General features: G+C 30.7%; 1 protein-coding gene across 2 annotated transcripts in view; it reads right to left on the bottom strand.

Moving 5' to 3' along the window:
* The window catches only part of LOC129987486 (uncharacterized), a 40986-nt gene extending 16986 nt beyond the window's left edge, over window positions 1-24000 (bottom strand). For both annotated transcript variants that reach the window (XM_056095463.1, XM_056095462.1), the window contains exons 1-2: window positions 23902-24000; window positions 3415-3631 (exon numbers count right to left, since the gene is read on the bottom strand). In XM_056095463.1, coding sequence (XP_055951438.1) covers window positions 3415-3598 — 184 coding nt within the window. In that variant the 5' untranslated portion in view covers window positions 3599-3631; window positions 23902-24000. The remainder of the gene's footprint in view (window positions 1-3414; window positions 3632-23901) is intronic.
* Window positions 24001-24846: the final 846 nt, after the last annotated feature.

The following is a 24846-nucleotide window of genomic DNA, read 5'->3' as shown; positions in this document are numbered from 1 at the left end:
AAACGATTCACTCCACCTACCGTGAATCGTATAGGTGATTATAAATATTTAACACAACATAGTGATTAATATGATAAATTACATTTAATAAATCAAATCAACGTAATCACACGCAAGGGAATAACAGATAACACACTATTCTAATTACAATCTTTGTTCGGAGAGATTAATTTAACAATTTGGCACGAATAGTTATGTATTTAATAAGCATAACCAAAACGATAGATTTCAGGATAGGTATCTTTCCCGAATGTAAAATTATAATTGAACTCGAGAAAAAAAAGTGCGGAGATTTCAATAACGCTACAAAAAAAATTTATCTCGTTGTACAAAGCAAAATTTAAGGAGAGTGTTTCAATTGCTTCCATGAATTAGGTACCTCATAAAGGATAAAGATTTTCATAGTGCATTAAGTGGTTTAGAAAATGTAGTTTGGATTGATTTTTAAAAATATTGTGACATATTTCTTGGAAAATAAACGAAATTTTAAATAAAAATAATTAAATGTCTCTTGAAAATTTACCAAAAATTATAACGTTCAAAGCCATTCAAAATTCATTTCTTATCGTTTCGTTTAAACTTTTCCTTGAATGATTGGACGCTGTAAGTGACAAATACATAGAGCTCTTCTACAAAAGTAATTTTACAATGGAAGGCTAATATCAAAGTAGGTGTATACTTTGATCAAATCAATCAACCAAATACCCTCGGATATTATTCTTGAAATTTATTATGGAAGCTATGTATTATATATTAATAGTACATATAAAAAAGCAGCCGCAATTAAGGCATTTACTTCTGCATACATTATGAAGTAAGGGAGTTTTTTTATGAATATGATTTCTTTTCATATAATATTCTTGGCTTTTCTAAAAAAGTTAGTTAGTTAGCTATATTAACGTCCCGTTTAAAGCAACACTAGGGCTATTTTGGGACGGACTCGTTATTTTGAACTGCGGTCAGATGACGAGGACGACACATGAGCTGGCACTCCCCTCTCCACAACACACCAACGGGAGGACGTTTGGCCCTGACAGATTTATCGTGCAAGAGAACCCCCTTACACGTCGGTTCTTCGGTGGAATGGAGTCTCGAACCTGAAACCCTACGGCTCACAAGGCGAGACCTTACCATCAGGCCACTCTAAAAAAAAGTTATAAGCTATGTAATATTTTAATGTTTTCTATTATTTTTAAGTTTTAAAAGTGTCTATTTAATCCTTTATTAATATTAAAATTCCAGAAACCAAAATTTATAAGATAAAAGTACGGATAAATTTTATAAAATTAAGATTTTCAAGATTTTATATATTTTTAAAGCTGTATGAGTGATGGGATGTTTCAAATATTATATTTTTCTTCCAATACTTTCAAAAATATAAAAATCTGAAATTGCTTAATGCAGAATAGAAATTTTGTTTACCAGCTACATTGAACAACCACATAAAATGCACCTTTTATTTTTACTGCTCAAATTCAGTAAGTAGTGTTGTAATTCAAATAAAAGAGATCACAACTTCAGGATTACTCTCTGCAGTTTTCTCTCGCCCAAATACCATTTCCAGGATTTAATTTAGTTTAGCTATATTAAAGGTCTGCTTGAAAGCAACACGAAGGATACTGGGAAGGAATCCCTTCATTTTGAACCTCTATCAGATGACGAAAACGACATTTAAATGGACCTCCTCTCCAATATTTCACACCATTCTAAAGGAAGGCATTTGGTCCACGTCGTCAGATTTAGCATTCAGCAGACCCTCATACTCAACGAATCTTTTGTGATATCTGGTTTAAGAACCCTCCGGCTCCGAGACCTTACCATTAAGCCACTGCTGCCTACAAATACATACAGGCAAAATGTTCGTTATTTCATTTATTTTCAATGACTTAACCTTCTTTACGTCATTTGCTTTTTCAGCCGTCATTTTCTGCGTGTTAGATTATTGTGAGCCATTCCAAAGGAAGGCATTTGACCCACGACGTCAGATTTAGCATTCAGCAGACCCTCATACTCAACGAATCTTTAGTGATATTGGGTTTAGAAACCCTCCGGCTCCGAGACCTTACCATTAAGCCACTGCTGCCTACAAATTCATAAAGGCAAAATGTTCGTTATTTCATTTATTTTCAATGACTTAACCTTCTTTACGTCATTTGCTTTTTCAGCCGTCATTTTCTGCGTGTTAGATTATTGTGAGCCATTCCAAAGGAAGGCATTTGACCCACGACGTCAGATTTAGCATTCAGCAGACCCTCATACTCTACGAATCTTTAGTGATATTGGGTTTAGAAACCCTCCGGCTCCGAGACCTTACCATTAAGCCACTGCTGCCTACAAATACATACAGGCAAAATGTTCGTTATTTCATTTATTTTCAATGACTTAACCTTCTTTACGTCATTTGCTTTTTCAGCCGTCATTTTCTGCGTGTTAGATTATTATGAGTTACTACACAATTGTCTGCGTACTCGATTTATTGATTGAATGCTTGTTAGACTACTGTTATGCAAGATTGATTGTTAGATTAGATGCATGATAGACTACTGCGGGCTAGATTGACTGAAATTCAGTCTTGTTGACTGGCATCAGCATATACAATATTAGTTCCAATAGCAATCAAAATGTAAAGAAATTTGCAGTAAAAACGCTTTAATGCATACGACAACTTAATGAAACACGATGTTATTTACAAAATGTTTACAAATATATACGATCACGTCAGCAAGTTAACAAATCTAGTAGTCAAATTTTGTGCATTTGTGTATAAATATACTATTTAATTATTTTTAGAAAAGAATAATAACTAACTTATGAAAAGTTAATTTAATTTTGTGCCCAAATAAATGGCACCACTTGATAGTGAATTTGGAAAAAAATGCATTTTTTAATAATAATTATAATAAATTCAATAAAAAGCAACAATCAAAATAAAAAAAATATCATACTTTTTAATATTGTCACGAAGACGGAAAGAATTACGCCGTTAGTTTAAACAAACACTTAGATTTATTAAAATTAAGCAACTCACAACAGCACGAGGCTGAGACTTCACCCGTCACTGATGGGGTTCAGCTTTTATACATATATAGAATTTTTGAATATAATCCAATTTGAATATTTAACGAAGATCTAGAGCCTTCCGGATCTTACATAAAATATATTTGAATTTAAATAAAAGGATTCCAGTATGGATAAGACACCGAGGCTAGGATTCGAACCATGGACCAACCCTTCTTAAATGAGATGCTTTGCTGGCTAAGCCATGGCAACTGCTAATTATTCCGGTTTATGTGGCAATATATTAATAAATATTTTTCAACTTGCTTGCATTAAATTATTTTTATTCATTTTTTTTTACGTGTGGAATCCTTTTTGGGGCATCTTGCAGTGTTTAAGTAAAGAATTCTAACTCACCCGATATATTCCTCACTGTGTAGCACAGTATAAATGGAAGTGAGGCTTTGCTTCTGTCGACGTGATATCTCTCCAAGACGGCAAGATACATAGTACCAGAAAGACGAGCTGTACCCAAGTGAAGGAAATTCAAGGCACTGCATATCACGGCAACTATCCATCTGCTGGAACCAGTCAGAGACATTACTCAGACTGTCACAAGGCGAGGACAAATTATCTGAAAAAAACATCAATCTACCTAAATTTTTTTCAATTTTTTATTGCGATAAAGAAGTTAAATTAACCGTTTCGACTATTAAATGTTGTTTTGACTGGAAGAAACATTTATTGTCTAATTTGTACAAGGTTATGTCAAAAAAATTTACATCTTTTTCCTATTTATTCCACATCTGTATCTGTCTTTTTTGTCTGTGAGGACACAATCTAAAATACCCAGTATCACACTGAATCAATCAATCAAATGATCTTAGAATAGAAAATACTGTGGGAATGAGGTATAGGACTATCAACCGATTCTAAAAGCTTCATTATCTCTCATAAGATGGACAAGGAAAAATTCTTTATTACATGTCCTGGCTCTTTTCAATCATACTTTCATATATTCAAACTTTTCAATATTCCTTTCTGCTATTTTATCCCCATTGAAATGAAGCCTCATTTCATTATATAACAAATTGTATCTTAATATCATCCCGGCAATAAAAAGTTCATCAATTTAAAATGAATTTGTTTGGTTCAAATAAGATGTCTAGAAAAGAAAAATCAAAACAAAAAAAAATTAGAACCTCATCAACCACATCAGCAAATTCCAGTATGTTATTAAGCTATCAAAATGCTAATATTAATGTTCATCGAAGAAAAATCTGAAGCAGCATTTTCATCTAAAGAAACATGCATCACTGTGCGCCAATTCCGTCCACACCTACAATACACCTTCCGAGAATTCTATATTAATTATATCAACATTCTCTGTAACTTAAAGAAACTATTTAAAGGAGAGAGTTATAGAGACAATGTGTATTTTTACAAGACTTGCATCCTAAATATAACAAAAAAACAACACATTGCACAGGATTTGTATATATACATTAATTCATGCTTTTTTTATTATATTCATTTTTATTTATCTTTATTATTTAAATGTTTATATATATAAATATATTTATATTAGTTTAAAACATTCAAAATTATTATAAAATGTTTACGAGCTTTTCAATTCAATTTTATATATAATATTTATGTAACTTGTGTAAATATTCAAAATTTTACGCTGAAAATTTTTTGATTAAGTAACTGAGGGAGGTACTTAATTCAATTTACATTTATTAAACAGAGATAACCTATTAGTTATTGGTAAATGGGTGGTAAAATTGTGTATTATAACATCGGATGATTATAAAATTAAAACTATCTCGATATATGAGACTATAATTATCATAACATTCACAAGAACGGAATAAAACTTAGATTCATTTTCAGGTATATTTTCAAGAATCATATGCAAAACAACAGTTAAACTCTAACAGTTGCAGTTACAATGAAAATATTTCAATATTTTTTCGAATGGCAGCATCACCTTTTTTTATTGGAATGTGCTCTCCATATCAAAAATATCACTATTTTTAATACATTTTTGTTTAATTATTACCTTAAGTAGCTTTTTTGAATAATTCTTTATTAAAATCAATTTCCTTTCATTCAATCATAATAAAGTTCTTATCCCATGGTCAGTCCCGTTATTTTGATCAGTTACAGAGCGAATGAGTAAATATTTAAGTATTTAGTGCAAGGATTTCAAGATGTCACTTTGACCACGAATTCTCCTTCTAGGAAAGTATCAAGAATTATGCGAACAAGCAGTAATAATGAGATAAAATAATATTTCATTTGTAACTTCAAATATATTTCTAACATATATCTAATTCTGACCTAGTTAATCAAAACATATAAATAAACAACTTCTTGAAACGTTATTTTCATTATATCAAAAAGTCACTCGCATATTTATTACAGTTCAAGGTGCCATAGTTAAAGTTAATAAAAAAAATTAAAAGGTTGTAAATGTCTTACATTACGTACCGTGTATAGTGGTTTTTCGAATTTCACTGATGGCATCCCATAGGAAATAAAATGCAAATATATGCAGTAATATGTAATATAATGTAAAAGTATGAGACTAAATAACAGCTTCAAATGTTTCCGAAGAAAAGTTCCGAAACTATGAAAAGATGGGCATTATAGAATCTTTAATATCAGTTGGCATAAGGTTTAATGATACATTACGCGAGCAATGAAGTTCAATGACATATGTATAATTTGTGTTGCATAATTCTTCCAATTCCTAACTTAATAAAAGGCATAGGACAAACAAAACCATCATCCCTCCTCCCTCTCTAAATTTATGTGCTGTAATTTTTGAGAAAGCATTGATTCCCCAAGGATTTGTCTACCAAAATCTCCACACACATGACTAATGGAATCTATCTTCAGCCTATGGACTTCTGATATCAAATCCGAAATTCAATACTCTTAAATATATTGCAAAAAGCGGGAAATATGTTTATTGTACAAGACTGTAATTTATAATTCTGAACCTTTGTCTTTCTTTCATTATTCTTACATCTGAAATCTCAACGATTGAATTTATATTCATAAATTGCGAGTTGACAAGAAATGAGAGCGCAATAAAGAAATATAATAGCTACTTTTAAAACCACTGAAAATAACATTTTCAAATTTCGAGGCTAAACTAAATTTATAACAAAAGTTCATGTGTGTCTTCTCTTGTATCGTGTTCATTTCAACATAAATTCAAAATGCCAAGATATTCCATTCCTGTCATATTTTCAATGTAAGAAAACAATAAAAACCAATTTACCGTCTCAAGAGCATTTGCAAAAGAGTTTAAACTACATGTTAGCCCTGACCGAATTACTCGAATAATCAAGAAATATCAAAATGTTGCCCGAAAGGTAATTGTTTCCACATTTGACATTGTGGAGCAAACTAGAAAAGTACTTGTGCGAAGTCCGCCAAAATTGATCGGACGGGCAGCGCAAGAGGTTGGCATTAATTGAAAAAATTTGATGCAAATTATCGTCACTTAGTTGAAACTCTTTCCGTACAAAGTTCAAATGCATTAATCATTAATGTGTTCACGAAAAAACAAAGATTGGGGTTTGCAAATGATTTAGTGGACTGCATTAACAACAAAGTGTGGTTTGATTATGAAGTAAATTTTCATTTTAATAACTATATCAACAAACAAAATTGGGGATTTGTGATGGTCAGAAAGTCCTTATTCGAAATAAACAGGTCAGTAACCCGCTGCATGTCACTATCTGATGAGCAGTATCTAATTAAGGAATAGTTGGTACGTCGATGGAACTCCACGAATCTAAGTTACTATAATGTTTTTTGGCCAATAATTTCATTCCATCATTTAAAACACTCCTGGATTCGATTACATGTGGTTAATCAAAGATGGCGCTCTCCTCCACGTCGCACCTATTAATTCTGCAAATAGAGTATTTCAGAATTGTGTTATTGTTCTAGGTACCGGATCACACAAGAATGGTATTAACTGTTCTCCTGAGCTCAATCAGTGTGAAATTTTCCTGTGCAGATATCTGAAACAGAGAGCGTATTCGACGAATTCCAGAATGGTGTCTGAGCTATTCAATGACACATCGTGGCTAACACACAATTCAATGATGGAATATTTTATTTTACTCATGAGTCATGCAAATGTGCGTGATGGTAGATACATAGAACGTGTGATTTTCTTAATACAAAATTCTATCTGCATTCTCTACTCGGAATAAATATATCCATGCACCCGCTTGCTAATTGTTTTGTTCCCAATCACTCATTCAATATCTTCCAGTTCAGAATCTGTTTGGATGGAATCATTCACAGTACAATTTCTAAGCTATTTAATGCACCAAATATCAAACGCATATCTAGAAATCATGTGTTTCTTCATCAATAAATGCTTCTAGATTAGTAAGGAATGATGGTCTTGCTATAAGATGTCATGGAATACGCCAACTTAAGCATCTACAACAGAATTTGTTCTCTATATCATAATTTGAATTTTTGCTGTATATTTTCTGATAATTGTATATTCATAGTTTCGAATCATTGTATATAATTTAATTGTTTTTTTCTTTGGAGCGGCTTGTAGGTTTTAATCAGCAGCTTTGAAGTCATTGGAAATTACATTTGTTTCCTTTTTATCATTGTTTCACGGTGGAAGTTTGATCGGCTGAATATTTTATTCTTAATTCTATATATTTTTTATATATTTTCTAATCAATTAACTTTTTCAATTTCAAGAATGTCTTATTTTATTTTATTATAAATGCAATAAAGGTGATACATTTATGTATTCCATCAGATTTTAAATCTAATTATATTTTCGATATATGATACCATTTAGATAATAAGTTAAAACATTCAAAGTTACTGATGCGCAAGCATGATGACTTAGGAATTAAATCTTACGATAAGCAAACGATTTTCTTTGTCTTCTATCAGTCTTTAAAGAATAAATTAAATTATTATTTTCTCAACATTTTATTCTTCAGAGATTTAATATCTTTTATGATTCCAGGTTAACATCTTTTTTTTTACGATATTATATCTACATTTTCATTCTTTACACAGTTAACAAAAATTTTCAAATGGGATTGGAACGATCCGTAAGCGAAGCAGCTATTTTAGTAATTCGTATTTTAAAATTTATTCCTTATTTTTATTTGTTGCTAAAATGATGATACTTTTCAGTGTTTAAATAAATATCACAATCGTTTTTTTTTTTCATTATAGCAGTTTTAAAAACTAGAAGTATTATCGGAAATAATTAAACCACAGATTCATTTATCGGCAAAAATTGAAAAAGATATATGCTACTTTAGTTTTTCCAAAACAATTTATATTCTTGTAGAAAGAAAAAATAATATTCCTTAAAGAAAAAATAATAAATTTTATATTTCGTCAATAAAAACTTACAAATTCCTCAGCATCCTTTTGCTGAAAAGTCTCCAAATTATAAACAAACACATTATCAAAATAAATTGTAAAATATTTAATATTTTTTGTAAGACTGATTGATATACTAAGCTTATATACTTACTCGGAATTAAAATACTTTCTTGTATAATATTTTTAATGTAAAAATTATTTTGTATAATTTATTACAATGCACACAACACCCTTGGTATTACATAATATGTCACACAATTTGATTGTTCTTCTGTCACTTGCAATCGCTTTATGATAAAGGATATGTCATGCATTTTAGTTCTTTTAGGCACCGTCAATAACTACTTTAAATTAATTAAAAAATTTCTGAAAGATATAAAACATAGATTTAAAAAATAGACTACAACAGAGTCTATTACCGTATTTAAAAATCCTCTAAAAATTATTAAAGATTAAAGAATAATAATTGAAAAGAATTAATAACAATTGAGGAATAACAATTTAAAGAAATTAATAACAAAGAATAGCAAATTAATAATAATTGAAGAAAAATTCACATAAATGAATTTGGTATCACTTAAAAAGTAAAATTTTGAATTTTTAAATATTAAAATATATAAATTACTACAAAAAAAGTTATAATTTCTGTTAATTTCTAACTGAATATTCAATTAACTTCCGCACTTTGAAAAATGGCCAGTATTTTTATCACGTGAGAACATGATGTTGTTTTGGCTTGAGGTTTTTGAAGCGAATTGAAAGCAACAAATTGTTGAAGCCTCAAAATGCGACAGGCGCCTCAATCTCAAGAGACACCCGAGCACAAGTCAAACCTGATTGGTTTGTCAGATCAGTAAATTGAAAATCGCCAAATTCGTTTCCCGCCAATTTTACAGTAACCAATTTTTATCTGTGAAGCGCTAAGCATTGTTCCTATTGCAAGGATAAGCAATAAAATGGAATTCAAATGTGCGTTATGCGGCGCTAAATTTTATAAAAAACGCAGTTTTTTTTTAAATTTTATTTTAAACGCATTTTATAAAACAACAGCTCATAATATTTTCTTTTCAATATAGAAATAAGAGTTTCTCCCTGTGAAGTTATTGCCTTAAGTTCCGAACACATATGTTAAAATGGATCCAGTGAGAGTTTTGAAGATCTGTGCATTTCATTTTTATTGAAAGACAACATTTATAAACCTATATAATAACAGTTCATAATGTCTTCTTTCAAATAAGAGCACGCTTAAAACATGCAGCAGACCCTGATTTCTTCTATATCAGCTTTATTATAAAACAGATGCGAGTGTAAAATTTTAATCAACTGAATACAGTACTGATATCTATTCCCAAATTAATTTCTCCAAAGAACGCATCTAATTTCCAAAAGGAAAGATAAATAGCCAACAGATTTCCTATGACGTATGGTTTAAAGTCATGTGATCGACCGAACCAATCAGGTTTGACTTGTGCTCGGGTGTCTCCTGAGATTGAGGCACCTGTCAAAATGCGTAAGCAACAAATTATCCCTTTTCTTTAATTTTGGAGTCGGCTTCCACAGTATAGCTTTTGAAATATTTATCGTCTGCTAATGCAGTTTTATTTTGGAGGCGACTTTCACAGTATAGCTTTTGAAATATCTATCGTCTGCTAATGTAGTATTTCCCTTGGAAATCACAGTGTTATTGCCTAACTCGCGCAACGTTTTTTTAAAAATAATCCAAACAAGATAAAATATTGTTTGTTTAATCGATAAAGATTGTTGATTCAGGGATAATTTCAACTAATTATAATAAAGTTATTAAAAAATAATGCAGAAGGTTGTCGCGTTTGGCGATTTATCGCCAACTAAAATTACAACTTGATTTCCAAATTATACATTCGCTGAATTCTTACGAATTGTCTTGATTAATTTAAGTCATTAACCAGTTTAAACCGGTTTGAAACAATTACGAGATTATCAGACTACGCATGCGTCGTTAAAAAAACGATGGGGATTTTTTTCCCTCATTTCAAAATCGATCGAGCTCCAAAAATTTGCTTGCCTGCTAGAAAAATTTAAAATGAAAATTTAATAAATATATATAGAGTGAGAGAGACAGAGAGAAGGGGGGGGGATAGAGACCGATAGAGAAATTTCGTGATTTTGTTTCAAACCGTTTTAAACTGATTAATGACTTAAATTAATTACGACAAATAATTACTTAAAAAATAATAATGTTCTTACATGATAACTTGAAATTTGAGACAGTCGATTTCCTTTTTTTTCTTCTTATTTTCACTTGCGTGAAGAATAAGTGTTCAAAGTATAGTTGAAACTGTCTTAGTTATTTAGAAAGAGATATGGAACATACGTATATATTATATATAGTCACAATCACGTGTATTTATATTAATAATAAGCAGTGACGCTACTGCTTAGACTGTTCTGGGAAAACCCTCATTGTATTGAGTTGTCCAAACCTCCTCACCAGGCAGATTTAATCTTGCTGGAATCGGATGTTGAAAAAGTCCAAAGTTTTCCCATCAAGTCAATATAATCACTATAATACGATAAAAATATTTATAATTCCATTTTAAATAGAGACGACAATTTAAACCTCCAGCAGTGTATTCCTTAATTTACGAAGGTTGGAAATAAATATTTTCTACTGTATCCCGCGATGTCCATATATCAATGTTTTTACTTTCTATTACAGCACTGAATTACATTACACTGTTATTGCAATGGATTATTTTGTACTAATATAGCATTGAATTACATATCACCATTATAATTTTGAGTTGTATTTTACTATCATAGCTGCGCATGTATAAATAACAATTACCTTCGTTCCAAAGTATTTACATTACTTGAAAACATTGCATCTAAATAGCAACTTAATAAATTCTACAATTAAATAATTAATGGTTTAGCACTAAATAATATGCTATTATTTTATTTTTCAATTGCTGTGCAGTAAGCTGTGCTCTCAATTTACTCATAATTTTATCTTAACAATTCAACAAATTTAATTTTTAAATGACTAGTAGCTTTATCATCAGTAGATTTCTCATCACCCAAAAATTAGGATTTAATCGTCATCGCTATCTTTAAAGAAATGTTATCATTTAATGTAAAGACAGCATTAAAAGCATGTAAAGCAGCAGACAGGGACAATGAATATTATAATTGCTTCTCGAGGCGGTATCTTCTTTGTATCTATACATGCACTAATTTACAATCAGCGTACAATATTGTGGGCCCAAAATATGTATGAATTTTTGAGATTCTTTGTTTTTCAATATAAACAAAGTTACAATGTATTGAAACATCATTGGTGAAATGTTTCAATCATTCTAAACTTTACTATTTCACCGCCAGACATTGATATCACTAAAATGGCCACTATTGTGAAACAAAATTAAAACATATATACTTAATATATATTTCAATTTACAAATTGAAAAACGCATTTAGTCGTAATTACGGAATATTGAATGAAACTGTAATTCAACGAAAAACTCGGGCAATTATAATTAAATTCAATAATGAGTTAGATTATTATTTGCCGAGCCATATTAAATTAGATTATATTTTTTCTGAGCTAATCAAATTTTACTCAATGTTAAATTATAATTATTACCTTTAATTCTTTCAATAAAATTTTTTCAAGAAAGTGAAATAGATTACACAATGTACGGTCATGTTAATTAAATTCCAACTAATAAATTAATAATTTCATTTAAAAAAAATAGCAGATTGTCATATGGCACGTTTTAAACTTGATTGACGAAATGTATTTCAAAAACTCTTAAAGTTACTTTTTAACATCACAATTCTAGATATGTATTAATCCATTTACCGTACAATAATCATTCATACATAATTAAACGCAAGAACGGAAATATTTAACAACAGACGATAATTAGTTTTTAACAATTTCTGCAAATAATTTCTGTTGATTATAATCAGTTTTTTTTAATACCTTTCTGTATCTTGTAAATCGAAGATGTTCATTAAAATTAACTTATTTGTATGCAAATTAATGATCTATTGCATGTAATTAAAGTTATGTTCTTAAAGTATATAGAAGAGGAATTTAAAACGTTATAAGAAGTCATTCACTAACTATAAAAATTAATAAAGTCCATGTATCTTATAAGATTAAATATTTTTAACATCTATATCTTTATGCACAAAATCTACGAGTTAGTTTAATTTACTTTAAACTAATTCATAGATTAGGCATATTTCAACATCTGCATCATTTACAGCTTATTTCAATATCTGTGACGAAAAATATTTCAATACATATTTCTAAATGAATCAATTACTTAAAATGCCAGATAAGTAACAAAAATAACTTACTTTTGATTTATTTTATGACGCAGCACATTTTTGGAATAATATTGTTTTTCAAAGTTTTTCTTTCTATTTCATTTCACTTCATCCTTTAATGAACTGTCTTATTACTGAAGTTAAAAGGAAATCCAAATGGTCTGGTGACAGGATGTAGATTTCAAGATTAATCAAATGCTAGTTTTGTATTCGAATCAAGGATGATGGTATACAGGTAAGATTTACAATTTGTTTAAATTTACTGTTCTGGTATTTTTTTTTGTGTGTGTGGCATGAAAATTCGGAACGTGTGGGGAACGGTAGTTATTTTCTCCTTTGTTAACTAATTATGGTTAAAAGGATGAAATTAGCCTCTTATTAGTCTTCTTGTAGCTTTTAAATGGGATATTAATCTAATGAATCCTTATCCAAACTAAACCAGATTTAAAAATAAAAGCAGCTATTCAGTCAAATTCTTATTCTTTTTAGCAAATTCTAACCAATATATATAAATATATTTTTCGACAATTCATCATCCATAATTCATTCTTTCAATTCATTCATTTCATTGTTTCATTGAATAATAAATCTCGCGATTTTCTACTGTTGAGGAAAATTAATGATAAAGGCTTACATTTCATATTGCATAGGTTAGAAGACAGTAAAAAAATTAAGTTACACTACCACGAAATTTAAAAAAAGGGATGAATAGAAAATTTACACTTTTAATAATCTTTATGAGACTATTAGAAAGATACATGCATACAACAAATAAAACATATGCAAGACAATTAACCCTTTAAAGGGCCATTTTTTTCTAGTCATATAATGTTAAAATATTTTTAGGCTTGAAATTAGAATAAGAAAAGGGATTCATTTAGCTTATTAGATAAATTTAATTTAATTAATTAATTGGTTAATTAATAATTAAGTAACAAATCAAGACACATCATTTTGTGTTAGATAAAGAAATAAAGCATCTAAGTTTCGGTCTTTCTAAAAAATTTCTCAGAACTTATGCCAACCTATATAATTTCATATAAAGATTGATAAATTTGGTAGGAAGGATACTTCCCACAGCCTTAAAAAGGGTTTTAAATTAATAGGGCTTTGTTGTCAGACATTTGACGGAATCATGGACATGAAGTTAAATTTAAGTCATTTCACGGGATTTAAATGTAGCTACTACGAACCAAACCAGCAGATCGCCAAAAGCGACTGATAAATGATAAATGTCACTATTTTCAGATATTTTAATCAGAGTTCTCCACTCGAATGTCTCTAAATGTTAAAACCATTTCCAAATGAAACTATCAAAGTCGATCTGACCAGCACTAAGAGTGTTTTTTTTTGGGTGGGGGGGAGGATTATTCTTTTACACATCTTAGTTTTGATGTTATAAATATATCCTTTCTAATCATGATAATGTATCTAAACCCTTTTTACTTTCAGAATAATGTTTCAATTTATAAAGTGTTACAATATTGCATATCTTTGTAAATCTGGTATGTCCTGTGAAATCATGTGTGTAAACTTTCCGCAAAAAGTTTAATAATTAGTTTATTTTTTTCTTTACGAATTAAAAATAAATATTTTTTTTTTCCTTTGAAAAGTCTTTATAAGCTACAAAATTAAGGCAGTTGAATTTCTAGGATTTTCTAGGTATGGAGAGGCAAATTAAAATCGAATCCCTACTCCAAACCATTGATTCGTCTGCTTTTATTTTCTGAAAACTTATTCTAAATTGTGTTTACAATAATCTGCAAGAAAAATTTTATACACTAATATCATTGTAGTAGGCACAACTGTAAATGTTAGTAATAAATTAAATTATTACTATATGTGAGATATTATTGTAAAATATATTTATAAATATTTTTAAAAATTTAAAAAAAAAACATTTATTTAAATTGAGGGAGAAAAGCTGAAATAGATAAAAACTTTTTTTTTTAATTTTAAAATGTGTAAAACAGAATTTTTGATGAATAATTTGTTTCGAAATGAGTGAGAAAAAACTACAATATTCGATCCATTTTCAATCTAGAATCTAACTAAAAAGATCTTGAAAACATTTTTTCATGAGCACTTTTTACCTAAAATATAATTATGCATCAAGTTTGAGAGCTCCAGATCTAACGGTTTTCCCCGTAAAGCAAGCATCAAACCCTCTCTTCCTGCTGATATTGCATGGAAGTTCAAAGAAGGGGTGGATGTCTTGGACGTCGTCCTGGTCATTTCATTAGATTTGCCTCAATATAGCCTTCGTAATGCATCAAAGAAAAACGGAAATCTAACTAAACCGAATTCGTTTAATAATAACTATACTACTAACATGCCATATTATTACTTTTACTATAAATAAAATATAAATAAATCCTACAAAAAAGAACAAATTTAAAAAATATTTTAAACCGCATTTTATTTTTTATCAAAAATACGTAGGTTAAATAAAAATCGAAAAAACACAAAACTTTCATTTTTCTACTTTTGGGTTTTTTTAAAAATATTTTCTACTTGGCCAATAATGCATTAACCCTTTAAAGGGCCATTTTTTTCTAGTCATATTATGTTAAAATATTTTTTGGCTTGAAATTAGAATAAGAAAAGGGATTCATTTAGCTCATTAGATAAATTTAATTTGATTAATGAATTAATTTGGTTAATTAATAATTAAGTAACAAGTCAAGACACATCATTTTGTGTGAGATAAAGAACTAAAGCATCTAAGTTTCTGTCTTTCTAAAAACATTTGTCAGAACTTATGCCAACCTACAAAAATTCATACAAAGATTGATAAATTTGGTGGGAAGCATACTTCCCACGGCCCTAGAAAGGGTTAACAAAAATATTTTTTGCTAAAACTTTTATCTTAATTATTTTAATTTATTTTTTGCATTTTTCACTATTCATCATTATGAAACTTTATATTCAAATGTTTCTCAAATTCGTTCTCAGACGATAATTTCTTTATTCATGAAATTCTGAACATATTTATGAGTTCCATTAACATCGGGCAAGCACAACTACACAAAAATTCATGCGTTTCCTTTTCATAAAAATATAATTTAAAAAATGGTTAAGATTTATTAAAACTTAAGGTCGAATTATTGTCAATTTCAATATTTTTCCTACCATACTTCACATACCAGGGGAAAAAATACAATATGTGTTTGGCAACTTTCCTGTTGACGATTGCTAAAAATTTCGAACTGAATAAAACATTATTATTATGACATCAGCCCAAATGTCATCCATCTAGTTGCCTAGTTGTTTTAGTTCCTTTCACATATATACCTACAATATTCAAATAATATTCTGAAGATATTTTTATAAAAAAAAAAAGTTTGAAGCGTCAAAATTCATCAAAATCACGTGGGCAAATTCATCTGTCAACATGATACTTATGTTGATATGCCACCTTGGATATTGAGCTGTTTTACTCAAACAGAAAAATTGGGAGGAGAATGCATGTTTTTCATCACATGTCGGCATTTTTACTTTCTTATACTTTGTGTCAGAATTTTTACTTTCGCTTATACTATATGTGGGAAGCGCTGACAGATCCCGTATCCTGTATGGCGCCATGCTGGCCATGTTGCGTCACGTCATTAATCACGTAATGCTTTCCCGCCATTATTGGCAGACGAGAGTTAGGCAGTGAGACTGCAAGACGTGTAGCTCACGCTCATGTATCTTTTATGTTCTATGTAGTAATGTTTTGTCCTTTGTACTTTAATCTTAATAAATATATTTCAAATATTAATGCTGGTCGTTGCCTTTTCCCACATTTTGGGGGGCTCGGCCTTTCTCGTGAATACCCCTAGCAAATCCCGCCAAATTGTTGAAAAGCTGTGGACGTTAGTACAATTTAAGACGTTAAATTGATGCTAAGAATTTTGATAAGAGTGGATTTTTGCCGTGGATATTTTAATGGACGTTAGTGCACGTTTTGGATGGATATGATTCAAGTGGAAACGTTAAAGGTTCAATTACTTCGTGTTCTTGTGCAACTGTGCTGACATATACTGGCTGCTTTAAAAAAAAGGAACTTTTAAGAGTGAATAATTCGACTGCTCCCAACCAGGTAGGCGCAATTTTTTCCCAAGTTTGTAATTTATAGTATAGTACGTTACTTTATTCCATTCTCCCTTTAAATTTTAATCCCGAGTGAATGTGCATTAGTTCTGTTTTAATTCATTACAATGTCTTTAAAACTAGGCGATATTGAATTAATCGCTAACTCCCTTAAATATGCAAAAACTAATTCCGTAAAATTGCTTAACTCTGTGTTAGGTTACAGTAATTTTGACCATTCTTCTCGAAAAAGAATGAGAAATTTTGAAAGATTTGAAAATTTAGATGTAGAAAAACACAAACAAGAATTGCTGAAGATTTTTTCTTTATCTGATTTTATCTCCGTTTCTAATTTATTACACTTAGAAGTAACTGAGACCGACAAAGATGCTATGTGTGAAAATATTTTTAAAGCCCTAACAAATTTAAATGAATTTCAGAACTCGCTAGATATTAGTTTTTTATCGGAAACAGAAGAAAAACCTTTGTCTCCTCAAAAGGTTTCTCAAACCGAAACTTCATCTATTAATAACAGCTCTATGAGTAATACGGGTAATAATTCTTCCTTCCCCATCCCCGTAACTTCAGACGAAACATTAATAAATAACAGTCAGGCATTAATTACTGGCGCCAAAAGGGAATCACTCGAAAATGATCCCTCGAATAAACAAACGATGAATGAAATAAACCTTCAGTTTTGTTTTTTATTACGCGATCTCTGTGGTAGTAGCAGAAACTTCACAGGAAATGATTCCTATTCGATTAAAAGTTTTTTTTTATGATGTTGAAGAGAATTTTTCTCTTTTTCCTTCTTTAAGCGAACAACAAAAATTAATCTTTGTAAAGAGATTAGTTTCCGGCGCAGCTAAATCTTTTTTATTCTCTCAAAGAAATCTAAATTCCTATCATGCTTTTAAAAGTGCATTCATTAATGAATTTTCCGATAAAGTAACTTCGATTGAAATACATAAACAACTAGAAAGACGTAAAATGCGCTCGAATGAAACTTTTATGCAATATTTTATTGCCATGCGTGAAATTGCGAATCAGTCTGAAACCCTTATTGATGAATGTTCTGTTATTCAATACACAATAAATGGGATACAGGGTTCTCCTTCTGATAAAATTATTCTTTATGGTGCAAAATGTTATTCTGAGTTTAAAGAAAAATTACGAATTTTCGAAACTATCGTAAGTGCAATGAACGCAAATAATTCAAAGATGTCGTATTCTAGATATGCTAATGACGGCCAAAGACGTGATACAATACATAAAATCCCTGTCCAACAAAGAGAATCAGAATTGAATCTTAGTAATCCGACTAACAGTAAGACGCGTTGTTTTAACTGTAACGATTTTGGACATATCGCAAAGTCTTGCCCTAATCGTAATCGTGGTCCTAAATGTCTTTCTTGTAATTTTTTCGGACATAAATCTTCCGATTGTCATCGTACTACTCGGAATGACAGTTCTACCCCACGGGATAATGTCAACACTTTACATTTATTGCATTCTCCGTCGAATATGCATAAAGAGGTTGTTATTCTTAATAATACACTTTCCGGATTAGTCGATACTGGTAGTTTTTCGACACTTCTCAAACATTCTGCATGGATTAAACTAGGATCGCCGCCGTTGACGAATAACAAGATGACACTAACTGGATTCGGCTTTTCCCAAACTAAAATAATAGGTTCCTTTGAATCTGAAATTATTATTGACAAACAAAGTTTTCCTGTTTTTATTTCTGTGGTACCTAATAATTGTACTACTTATGACCTAATAATAGGTTGCGACGTAATAAATCAGGCAAATTTGACAATTAAACCTGACGGTGTTGTATTTTCCAAAATTTCTAAATCTGATGATCCTGTTGAAACTGACAGTTTTATAATGGCTATTTCTGCCGAAACTCCCACGTTTGATATAGGTCCGAATATTTCTAAACAAACTCGCAATGAGGTTGAACAGATTTTGTTAGCCTATAAACCTAACAAAACTAAAACCACGAACATCGCACTTGATATAACGCTTACTGACGATGAGCCAATTTTCCACTCTCCTCGACGTTTACCCTTTGCCGAACGTGATATAGTAAATGCGCAGATAGACGAGTGGTTAAAAAATGGAATTATAGAACCATGTTCTTCACCCTATGCTAGTCAAGTTGTCGTAGTTCGTAAGAAAGATGGAAAACATAGAGTCTGTATAGATTATAGAAAATTAAATCGTAAATTAGTTAAAGACCATTATCCACTACCATTAATTGATGACATTTTAGATCGTCTTCAAAATGCTAAAATTTTCAGTACTCTCGATTTGCGTAACGGATTTTTTCATGTGCCGGTAAAAGAAAAAAGTCGTTGTTACACCAGTTTCGTCACAAATACAGGTCAATTTCAATTCCGTTATATGCCATTCGGTTTAAGTTCATGTCCTCCTGTCTTTATGCGATACATAAATGCCGTTTTTCGTGATCTTATTGCAAAAGGCATTGTCCTCCCGTATATGGATGACATCGTCATTCCAGCAAATAATGAATCTGAGGCTCTCGAACGCCTTAACACTGTTCTAAAAGTAGCTCGCGATTATGGACTAGATATAAACTTTAAAAAATGTCAATTTTTGCATAGTCAGATTGAATTTTTGGGTCACGTAGTAGAACACGGCAAATTGCTCCCTTCACCCTCCAAAACTAAAGCCGTTCTTAATTATTCTGAGTTAAAAAATGCAAAAGACGTACAACGTTTTCTAGGTCTTACGGGATACTTTAGAAAATTTATTCCCTCATACTCTACTATAGCAAAACCACTTAGTGATCTTCTTCGTAAGGACAGCCCCTTTCTATTTCAAGCTCAGCAAAAAACTGCGTTTTTACGCTTAAAACAGTTACTTTCTGATAAGCCCGTTTTAACTATTTTTAATCAAGGCAGTCCCATTGAAATTCATACAGACGCGTCAACTGATGGCTTGGGGGCAGTCCTACTACAAAAATCCAAAGATGATAACAAATTCCATCCAGTGTATTATATGTCCAAGAAAACGTCTGACAGCGAAAGAAAATACACCAGCTATGAACTGGAGGTACTCGCCATTGTAGAAGCTCTTAAAAAATTCCGAATTTACATCCTTGGATCACACTTTAAAATTATCACTGACTGTAATGCATTCGTCAAAACGTTAAATAAAAAAGAAATGAATTCCCGCATTTCGCGATGGGCATTATACTTTCAGGATTTTGACTACGAAATAGAGCATCGAACCGGTTCAAAGATGACTCATGTCGACGCTCTTAGCCGAAGCCCATGCTGCATGATCATTCAAGACTGTGTCAATCTTCAAATTTTCAAAGCTCAACAGACAGATGAGCATATTACAGCTATAAAAGCATTACTTCAAAATGCACCTTACGAGAACTACATAGTCAAAAACAACATTTTATATAAGAACTTAGACGGAATCGATTTATTTGTCGTACCAGATGATATGCAGGTCAACATTATTAAATCCTGTCATGAACGAGGCCATTTTGCAGTAAAACGCACGCAGGAAATGTTAAACAAAGAATTCTTTATTCCTAACTTGAAAGAGAAAATTGAACAATGCATACGCAACTGTGTAGCATGCATTCTAAATAACAGAAAACGTGGCAAATTAGATGGCACTTTGCATCCACTTGACAAAGACGATACTCCCTTTCATACATACCATATTGATCATTTGGGTCCTCTTCCTAGCACTTCTAAGAAATATAAGCATATTCTGGCAATCATCGATTCCTTTACGAAGTTTGTGTGGCTTTACCCGACCAAGTCCACCGACACCGCTGAAGTTCTCAATAAGCTCGAATGCCAAAGATCAGTTTTTGGTAATCCTTCAAGGATTATTACGGACAGAGGTACCGCTTTCACATCTACGTCAGTCAAAGAATATTGTGAACATCAGCATATCACCCACATTGCTATTACAGCTGGACTTCCAAGATCAAACGGTCAGGTAGAAAGACTTAATTCTACTATCATATCTGTACTCTCCAAGCTATCCATAGAAAACCCTGAGAAATGGTATAGCCATGTTGCTTCCGTTCAGCAAATTATTAATTCTACATTTCAACGAAGTATCAATTCTACTCCATTCGAAATTCTGTTTGGAACTAAAATGAAATCTGAGCATGATATAAAAATCCTCGAAATCGTCAACGAAGAGATCCAGTCTGCATTTCTCCAACAGCGTGATGAGCTCCGTAAAGATGCAAAACAACAAATCCTCAAAATCCAAGAAGAAAATCGCCGTACCTCCAATCTGCGTAGGAAACATGCTCAAAAATTTCAATTGAATGATCTCGTCGCAATCAAGCGCACTCAATTTGGCCCTGGTCTGAAATTGAAACAAAAATTTCTCGGACCATATAAAGTGATCAAAATTAAAGCAAACGACACGTACGATGTTGAAAAGTATGATTTCTTCGATGGACCATCAAAAACTTCAACTTGTGCAGAATATATGAAACCATGGTCCAGCAATATAGAACATATCACTTGAATTGTGTTTCAAAAGAAAACACTGAACACTACTTAAAGAGAAAGAGAACAATTTTCCTTCTTTTTGTGTGTGTATATTTGGACGATATAGACTTTGATTTTTTTTTCTCTGTTTATTTTGTGTTTTTATATTTTTATATGTTCAACACTAATATTATTTTTATTTTTAGTTAGTTATTCGATATTTCCAGTGCACGCTATTGTATTGCTATATACTTATGCTGTCACGGATGGTATGACTATTTTATTTGTTTTATCTTGTGAATATTTCAATTTTGCAAATTATTTTCCTGTATTTGCTGTTTGTTTTATATATTTACTTCATTGTACTGTATACCATAAGGCGAGGTCGCCTATCCTGTCATGATGGCCGATGTGGGAAGCGCTGACAGATCCCGTATCCTGTATGGCGCCATGCTGGCCATGTTGCGTCACGTCATTAATCACGTAATGCTTTCCCGCCATTATTGGCAGACGAGAGTTAGGCAGTGAGACTGCAAGACGTGTAGCTCACGCTCATGTATCTTTTATGTTCTATGTAGTAATGTTTTGTCCTTTGTACTTTAATCTTAATAAATATATTTCAAATATTAATGCTGGTCGTTGCCTTTTCCCACATATATTTCAGCATTTTCACTTTCTCGTATACTTTGTGTCAACATTTTCAATTTCTCCTTTACTTTGTGTCAACATTTTCACTTTCTCCTATACTTTGTGTCAGCATTTTCACTTTCTCTTATACTATATCTCAGCATTTTCACTTTCTCTTATACTATATCTCAGCATTTTCACTTTCTCTTATACTATATCTCAGCATTTTCACTTTCTCTTATACTATATCTCAGCATTTTCACTTTCTCTTATACTATATCTCAGCATTTTCACTTTCTCTTATACTATATCTCAACATTTTCACTTTCTCTCATACTATATCTCAGCATTTTTACTTTTTCGTATACTTTGAATCAGCATTTTTACTTTTTTGTATACTTTGTGTCAGCATTTTAACTTTCTCGTATACTTTATGTCTGAATTTTTACTTTCTCGTATACTTTGTGTCAGCATTTTTGTTTCTCATATATCGTAATATCGTGTTAATATCTCATTCTCAAAATTATTGCGTTAATCTTTAATCGAACAGCCGGACTGACGGATTTCCTCTTAACAAATTTTACTCAAAATTTGGTGTAAAGACCGTATACCAAATTTCAACCGTCTTGCTCAAAGCGTTTTTAAATTATCTTTAACACAGACAGACGGACATTTTCCAAAAACGTGTTTTCCGAACTCTGGGAGGTCTAAAATGTGGACATTCGTCAAAATCTCGAGTTCGGATCTTTTGACGATTATTATAATTTCTCTACACTACCTATACGAGAAAGTAAAAATTACATTTCATACAAACAATATTTCTTCAAAATTCTAAAATGTAATATCATTCGTATTTACTGGCCTCTTAAAAAGGTCAGTTTTTCCCACCTTATTCTAAAGGCTGGAATTCCGCGGTTAAACTTATCTTCGGGGTAAAAGGGTTAAAGCTTCGAAATCCAATTCTATCGAAGAATCACATGTAAGTGAGCCTGGTGAAAGTTCAAACCTTTGGACTCAAATATTCTTCCGTTAGTGTGGTGCAAGAGTTTGGAGCGGGTGCTATCACCCCATGCACCCATTCTTGCTATTAGACCTCAATTCAAAATTACGCGATCATTCCCAAGAAAATCCTGTTGCTTTGAAACGGAATGTAAATATAATTAAACTAAAAGGTACAATGTTTTCATATCTATGTGCCATACCCCAGCTAATTGGACAAAAATATTGTCATGCAAAAATTATTTGTTATGTAATTATATATATTGATAATATTAATATTAATATCGATAATTAAATATTAAGGACAAAAAACATTAATTGATTAAATAAGCAAAAAAATGTTCTAGAAAATTAATTATTTAAAACAAGAAATAAAATAATCATTTGGCTAATACAGAAATGTAAAGTCGCCTTCAAAAATGCATATACTCATAAATACTAAAAGAGATATTTTGATATGAATTAATTTAAGTTTCAAAACTTACTAAAACCAATGCAGCATTCAATAAAAACCTTTTATAAGAATGTGCAATAAAAATTGATCTGAAAGGTTCATTTCCTAATGCTAAAAAATTAAAAATCCAAGAATTCTGATTAAACACCGTTCTAAGGTTAAGGTCAACAACTGCCTAATGTGAAAAAACAAGTTGGAAATTTCCAATCCTACACAGTTCAACACCATCCTTATAATTCAAACAAATACATTTACTATCTCATTTATGAAATACACGTATAGAAAATGTAGAATAATTTATTTTTAAGATTAGGAATTTTTAATTTGTTGTGAATTATAACGAAGTAAATAGCATTTTTATGAACGCCTAAAATTTTTAAATAGGAAAAAAAAATTATTCTTAACTTTTATATTTAAATAAATATTTAATATAAGTAAATAAATATTTATTTATATTTAAATAAATAACTTATTTATAATTAAATACATATTTATATTTATGTAAGGATACAAAATGCTTACCTTTTTCCCAACCAGTGCTGCAACATTAAACCAAAGCTCTGAAACTGTTGCTGATGCTCGGTCAATGACATTTGTATTCGCTAATCGCTTAATGTTTACCGATTTCCAACATCTAAAACAACTAGGTTAAGACTTCCGTCCAAAGTTAAGAGCTAATCTACTGTTGTCTACTATTTCAATCGTCAAGTGACAAAAATGGAGTGAGCTCAAATGATAAAAAATTATACTACCGGTCAAAGCAAAAAAAGGGAGAAAAACTGTGGTTTAAATCTTGAACTTCTTAGAAATAAAAAAAGTACAACAAAGCGCCGACTTGCAATTCGGACAGGAAAAAAAGTAAGAAAAAATTTACTAACTTGTAGCGCATACTAATCAGGAAAAGGTTACGCACATGCAAATTAATATACTTTCATTGAATATCAGTTCAAGGATATTTTGTAGCTGATAAATATTTATTTACAATTTAATTTCTAATGCGATTCGAAACTTCGAAGATTAGCTTTTGCTCAGTGAATCAAAGCATTTATATGAGAATTTATTTTTTAATTACAGTTCATACTGTTCAATAAGTTGTCAGCTATAAAATCAAATGTAATTGACATAAGTATTGATTCTTTCTATTCCCAAAATTAAGTAATCTTACTTCTCAGGTTAGTCGAAAAACATCAGTTTCTTACTCCTTGATTGATTTCAAATTTTAATTATATAGTAAAAGGTCAAGGAAAATTCCGAATTTTTCTTGCAGTTAAAAGCATTATGCTAAAAACTTATCGAAAAACATAAACCGAGTTGGATAATTTTTTTATTTCATTTCTTTTTTGTGCACGAAAAGAAAGAATTACAAAGGTAAATTGTATTTATCAAAAAATTCGAACTCCAGTTTTAAGGAATTTTCATATTTCAGATCTCCCACAGTCTCAAAATACATTTTTAGAATTATTTCTA

Source organism: Argiope bruennichi, chromosome 10 (genome assembly GCF_947563725.1).
Source record: "Argiope bruennichi chromosome 10, qqArgBrue1.1, whole genome shotgun sequence".
In the NCBI taxonomy this organism is placed as follows: Eukaryota; Metazoa; Arthropoda; class Arachnida; order Araneae; family Araneidae; genus Argiope; species Argiope bruennichi.
Note: the sequence above shows the minus strand (reverse complement) of the source record. Positions and strands in the feature narration are given on the sequence as shown.